We start from the raw sequence: 7,418 nt of genomic DNA on the forward strand, positions 1-7,418 counted from the left end.
GGGAGGAGCTATATAGCAGCTCTGCTGTGGGTGATCCTCTTGCAACTTCCTGTTGGGAAGGAGAATATCCCACAAGTAATGGATGATCCGTGGACTGGATACACTTAACAAGAGAAATACTTGTTTTCTGAAGACTCTTGAACATGAAATTTCACTCATGAGTAAGATCTCATAAGCTATTATTAAAGTCTTAGATCCCTCTAAAAAGTTAATTAATTGTTTATAGAAAGTTAAGTAAGGTGCAGCTAATGTCTGGCGTTGTTTATCAAACTAATTTACTTGAGATTATGCTGTCTAGGATAACTCTGTTTTTGGTTTACACTCATCAACCAAATTAGCTACCTATCGGCTAGATTACAAGTTTTGCGGTAAGAGCGGCTCGGTACTAACTTGCAAGTTATTTCCACCGCTCACCTCCCTATAGCGCTGCTATTACAGGTTTTCATAAACCCGGCGTTAGCAGGCAATATGTGGGTCTTGAGCAAAATTGAGCTCCATACCGCACTCAAATACCAGCGCTGCTTTGAGCTGGTTTTATATGCTCGTGCACGATTTCCCCATAGACATAAATGGGGAGAGCCGGCTAAAAAAAAGCCTAACACCTGCAATAAAGGAGCTTAAAGCTCCGTAACGCAGCCCCATTGATACCTATGGGGAAAGAAAATGTATGTTTACAGCTAACACCCTAACATAAACCCCGAGTCTAAACACCCATAATCTGCCACCCTCGACATCGCCGACACCTACATTATACTTATTAACCCCTAATCTGCCACCCCCAATGTCGTTGCTACCTACCTACACTTATTAACCCCTAATATGCTGCCCCAGACATCGCCGCCACCTACCTACACTTATTAACCCCTAATCTGCCTCCCCTAACATCGCCGCCACCTACATCACACTTATTAACCCCTAATCTGCCGCCCCCAATGTCGTCGCTACCTACCTACACTTATTAACCCCTAATCTGCCGCCCCCGACATCGCCGCCACCTACATTACACTTATTAACCCCTAATCTGCCGCCCCCAATGTCGTCGCTACCTACCTACACTTATTAATCCCTAATCTTCTGCCCCAACGTCGCCGCCACTATACTAAAGTTATTAACCTCTAAACCTAACCCTAAGGCTAACCCTAACACCCCTAACTTTAATATAATTAAAATAAATCTAATTAAAAATTCCTATCATTAACTAAATAATTCCTATTTAAAACTAAATACTTACCTGTAAAATAAAACCGAAGCTAGCTGCAATATAACTAATAGTTATATTGTATCTAGCTTAGGTTTTATTTTTATTTCACAGGCAAGTTTGTATTTATTTTAACTAGGTAGATAAGTTACTAAATAGTTATTAACTATTTATTAACTATCTAGTTAAAATAAATACAAATTTATCTGTAAAATAAAGCCTGAGTTACACTAACACCTAACCTTACACTACAATTAAATAAATTACATTAATTAAATACAATTAACTAAATTACAAAAACAAACAAAGACTAAATTACACAAAATAAAAAAGAAATTATCAAATATTTAAACTAATTATACCTAATCTAATAGCCCTATCAAAATAAAAAAGCCCCCCAAAATAAAAAAAACCCTAGCCCACAGTAAACTACCAATGGCACTTAAAAGGGCCTTTTGCGGGGCATTGCCCCAAAGAAATCCGCTCTTTTACCAGTAAAAAAATAAATACAAACAACCCCCCAACAGTAAAACCCACCACCCACACAACAATAATTACAGGTAAGTATTTAGTTTTAAATAGGAATTATTTAGTTAATGATAGTAATATTTATTTAGATTTATTTTAATTATATTAAAGTTAGGGGTGTTAGGGTTAGGGTTAGACTTAGGGTTAGGTTTAGGGGTTAATAACTTAAGTTTAGTGGCAGCGATTTTGGGGGCAGCAGATTAGGGGTTAATAACAGTAATGTAGGTTGCGGCGATGTTAGGGACAGCAGATTAGGGGTTAATAATATTTAACTAGTGTTTACCATGCGGGAGTGCTGCGGTTTAGGGGTTAATATGCTTATTATAGTGGTGGCGATGTCCGGAGAGGCAAATTAGGGTTTAATAATCTTATTTTAGTGTTTGCGATGCGGGAGGGCCTCGGTTTAGGGGTTAATAGGTAGTTTATGGGTGTTAGTGTACTTTTTAGCACTTTAGTTATGAGTTTAATATTACGGCGTTGTAGCATAAAACTCATAACTACTGACTTTCAGTTTACGGTATGGATCTTGACGGTATAGGCTGTACCGCTCACTTTTTGGCCGGACAGGCAAACTCGTAATACCGGCGCTGTTGAAGTCCCATTGAAAAATGATTTTTTAAAAGCTGCGGTAGGTTGCGTTCCGGCCAAAAAAGTGTGCAGTACAGATATACCTGCAAGACTCGTAATAGTGAAAAAGAGCCATAACGATGCTTTTTCCCTCATACAGCAAAACTCGTAATCTAGCCGTATGATTGGTAGCGGAGTCACTCTGAGTCTAAATCCAATAGTAACCTACAGTACCTTCTGTTTAATGTGTTTTCACCCTGTATTAATTTATGAGACCTACCAATCATCATGATCTAATGCATAATGCAATTACTATTTACCACAGTAGTAAGTTGGAACTTACTTGGGATGGGAGTCATCTGAAAGATGCAGTGCAGATTATGGCTGCCACCTGTCTAGTGCAGAGTCCTCAATCACTCACCTCGCCTGAGTCACCATGCGGCCGCTGCCACCACACGACACGTGTCCACACGCGGCCTGTACAGCTATTTCCTGCTGCCGCTGCTAACTGTCCACTGCGCAGTCAACGCACACTTGTATGCCTGAGAGTGGGTGGGTGGAGCTGGCTGATGTGATAACTAATATGTGGACCAGAGTCATCCACACATGGTCCACATATTGCAGGTGCAGGGGCTCCCAGTTGCCTGTGTATGGCAAGCCAAGACATACCGGCTCCATCCACCGCACACACGAGAGTGCCCCCCCCAGGCCCCAGTGACTTCCTATACAGCCACCAAGCCCAATACAAATAATAAATTATATTTTAATTTAAAAAAAAACAAACAAAAAAACTTAATTCTGCTGTTGCAGCATGATGCCACATTCCTGCAGTAGCGACGGGCCCTCTGATGCCGGGTCCTCGGCCATGGGCTGATTCGCCCCTGCTTCGAGAGCCTTTGATTTAAGTTTTTTGAATTTTTAAGAAAACCTAAATTATTTTTTGGGATTTAATTTCTCAGTGGAAATAGCTGTTTTTATTTTATCCATCCTACTATAGTTACTCGTGGACTTCCACATCTTGGGTATTATACCCCATCAGTAACTAGCTTGTGGACTCTCTCCACCTATATGGAAGAAAACATAAGATGTAAGAACTTACCTGATATATTAAGTTCTTTCATGGTGGCGAGAGTCCACGAGACCCACCCATTTTTGGGGGGTTATGATTTTTTTTGTATAAAGCACATTATTTATCCTGTTCCTCTTTTTTATGCTTTTACTCCTTATACACCTCACTAACTTGACTATACGTTAAACTGAGGTATGAGTGAGTTGGGAGGTGTATTTATAGGCATTTGAGGTTTGGGAAACTTTGCCCCCTTCTGGTATGAATGTATATCCCATCAGTAACTAGCTTGTGGACTCTTGCCACCATGAAAGAAATTAATTCCAAAATGAAGAACAGAATATTATAATATAATCACATTAAAAAAACTCACTTTCCATAAAAAGCAAAGCGTTTAACCTCAGTTTAAAATATACATCAATGATTAACATGGAGAAGAAAGAAGATTATTCTCCCAGAATACATAGTTTAACTTTATGGAGATTTTTTTGAGGGGTAATTTATGTTGGGGTCTCTGGGAGTTATTCCACTGCTATAGTATTTCTGGATGCCATAATTACATCTCTGACTCAACACCTAGTGTTCTTCAAGTCCAGTCCTCAAGGAGATCTAACAGGTGGCATTGTAAGTATCTCCTCTGGGGCTGTTTACTATGTAATTGTCTCACCTGTGCTCATCTAGGGAAAATCCTATAAATGTGTCCTGTTAAGGACTGGAGTTGGCAAACACTGCCATAGGGACAATAATCTCAGTCTTCATTGCCTTGACCCTAGAAATAACTACTGGTGAAATCAAATATAATATTGTCAAGGATATTGCATGAAGTTGAACTGGAAAGTTTCAATTCATTATGGATACCACCATAAACAGCTTGTATTGATTTATTTTGTACTATAATTTTTATAATACTGTTTCTGGTTTTTTTTCTAGCCTTATATATTAGCAGATGAACTTCGTAGAGAACTTCCTCCAGATCAAGCTCAGTACTGCATTTCTAAGATGCCCCCATACAAAGGACGAGGAGCTGTCCCTGGAGCCCTGGATTACTCTTGCTTCTCATCAGCCTTGTATGGAGAGAGTGATCTGTAACTGGTTCCATTGTGAAGTGTGGAGCAAAAGGAATAGATTGCATAAAGAGTTTGCTTGCAGGGTTCAACAGGCTAAATGTATGAAATGCTTTAAGAATACTTGTGCTTGAATGTGCAGTGCCACGTGCAATTTGTCTAAGTTTTTTAGGGGAAGATTCTGCATTATTCAGCTGTGTTAACAACGGTGATAATGTATTTTGGTTCTATTATAAAAAACTTCAGCCAATGATATGGCTTGATTGCAATGAGTATTTCAAACAACACAATGTTTATTATGACAGCATTTTTTTCTTTTGTGTTCAAAATAATGGTGATCTCTAACATTGTTCATCAACTAAAGAATGTAATCTAGGCCAATGTTTCTGAACCGCGGTCCTCAAGTACCCTCAACAGTCCAGGTTTTCATTATAGCTGAACTAGAGCACAGGTGAAATAATCAGCTGATCAGTAACCATGGTAACTAACCTGCTCTCACCCATAGCTGATTATTTCACCTATGCACTAAGTTCAGCTATAATAAAAACATAGCCTGTTAGGGTTACTTGAGGACCGCGGTTGAGAAACACTGATCTTGGCTGTATGACATATTGCATCAATTAAATGGTTCATTGTATCCATTAAGTCAATTGGATATCCCATACTTTGTATGACACTTCATCAGTTTTGTGGTCCCGCTCCTTCACTGATATTATACATGCTCCTAGTGGTAAACCAAGTTAGTTGTGTGATGCAGCTCTGAAAATCTGCAGTACCGTTGGCTGTCTGTTTTACTAATCAAATAATAATTGCAAAATGGGGCTTACTGTATATATCAATTCTAAATTGTCCAAACAGTTGTTTCAGTTAGCAATAAATTAAACAATGGAGTGACAAAGCTTTAATTCAGTATCCCTTGATGCAGTTTTTAGATATTTTTTTACCGAAAAAGTCAAATTAGGTTAGGATTGCTTATTTACATATTGAATTACAGTATTATATATCTGCATTGTATATAAAACAGTTCTCTGTAACCATACAGAATTATTATATAAAATGACAAACAAAGAAGATTTTAGTGTGTAAACTATGGGAATTAGGGGCATTGATACCTGCATTCTGGCAGAAATACAATAAGTCCCAATAGTTTGTTATTTTGTGTTTTTGTTTACTTTGCACCTGCTTTATGTTTCTTTATCTGCTATTGATTGGCTTCACCATTACAAAAACAAACAAACAAACAAACAAAACAAAACTATACTTTTGTGTACTCAGACACAAATGGCCCAATAGCAACAGTTTCTCCAGGTTCCTGATCCTTAGCTTATTTTGTTGCAATTATAAATTGTCATATGATTAATGGGACATTAAAGTAAAAAAATGTTCTTTCAAGATTTGGATAGAGAATGAAATTTTAAACAACATTCCTATTTACTGCTTCTTTTGTATCCTTTGTTGAAAAGCTCAGGAGAAGCATTGCACTACTGAGAGCTAGCTGGTGAATGCACATGGTGAATGCACATGTATGCCTCTAGTCATTGGCTCACCTGATGTGTTCAGCAAGCTCCCAGTAATGCATTGCTACTCCACCAACAAAGGATACCAAAAGAGAATGAAGCAAATTTAATTATATTAGAAAGTTATTTAAAATTGTATACTCTATCTGAATTATACAAGTTAAATTTTAGGTTTCAGGAAAAAAAACATCAAGTCAGATGACTTATTTACACTTGTAAAAGCATAACAAGACAAGTTAAAAACAATTTGATTTTGTTTCACATTCATGTTTTTACAGCCAGATTTGCTAAAGTGATTTGCAATATCCTTTATTAAGCAAAATGCTTTTTCTTAAGAGCTATTACCATTAAGGTTACAGTTTTTACTGTGAACGTGGTCTGCATAAGTTCTTTGCATCAGCTTTCAAGGAATGAATCTGCACATTGTACCATTGTCATGTGTAGTGCAAAACGCGTCAGTACTGGCACACTATGCAGCCACAGTCTGTGAATGCCAATGCAACTCAACAACTCCCTTATGCACTGCATACACAGTAAAAGCTATCTCTACAACAGCCTTTACTTGATATAGTATCTTGCAACAATACCTCTAATCAAAATTAAAATGCACTCATGTGCCTTTTCACTAGTACTTGAATGACAATTTAAAGGGACAGTCAACACCAAAATTGTTATTGTTTAAAAAGATAATTAACGCCTTTACTACCCATTCCCCAGTTTTGCACAGCCAACATTGATATATTAATATACTTTATAATATTTAAACCTTTAAATTTCTGCCTGTTTCTAAGCCACTATGGACAGCCTCTTATCACATGATTTTTATTAGCTTTTCACAACAAGAGACTGCTAATCCATGTGGGCCATATAGAAAACATTGTGGTCTCTCCTGAGAACATGTGGCTGACACTGCACTAATTGGCTAAAAATGCAAGTCAATAGATAATAAATAGATAATAAATAAAAAGTCATGTGATTAGGGGGCTGTCAAAAGAGGCTTAGATACAAGGTAATCACAGAGGTAAAAAGTGTATTAATTTAACTGTGTTGGTTGTGCAAAACTGGGGAATGGGTAGTAAAATGATTATCTATATTTTTAAACAATAAAAATGTTTTTGTTGACTGTCGTTTAATGGAACACATCGCATTGCTTAAATGTTTCTAATTGACCATTAAATGTACTAATTTCCGTTTTAACTTTAACATAATTTTGATACTGTGAGCTTTGATTTCTTAGTTTTGCAATGAGTTTAAACCGATATTTCATGTACTGCAGTCAGCCCCTCAGCTAACTGAACCATCATAAGAGTTAAAGGGACATGAAACCAAATTTCTTTCATGATTTAGAAAGAGTATACAATTTTAAACAACTTTTTAATTTACTTCTTTTATCTAATTTGCTTCATTCGCTTAATATCCTTTGCTGAAAAGCATATCTAGATAGGCTCAGTAGCTGCTGATTGGTGGCTGCACATAAA

The 7,418-nt window shown here is 37.2% G+C and overlaps 1 protein-coding gene across 1 annotated transcript in view; it reads left to right on the forward strand.

The window, feature by feature from the left end:
• Positions 1–5,328, forward strand: part of ACTN2 (actinin alpha 2) — a 147,068-nt gene extending 141,740 nt beyond the window's left edge. Inside the window, exon 21 of the mRNA XM_053711936.1 lies at positions 4,290–5,328. Within this exon, the coding sequence (XP_053567911.1) occupies positions 4,290–4,448 (159 nt within the window). The 3' untranslated portion in view covers positions 4,449–5,328. The remainder of the gene's footprint in view (positions 1–4,289) is intronic.
• Positions 5,329–7,418: the final 2,090 nt, after the last annotated feature.

Source organism: Bombina bombina, chromosome 4 (genome assembly GCF_027579735.1).
Source record: "Bombina bombina isolate aBomBom1 chromosome 4, aBomBom1.pri, whole genome shotgun sequence".
In the NCBI taxonomy this organism is placed as follows: domain Eukaryota; kingdom Metazoa; phylum Chordata; class Amphibia; order Anura; family Bombinatoridae; genus Bombina; species Bombina bombina.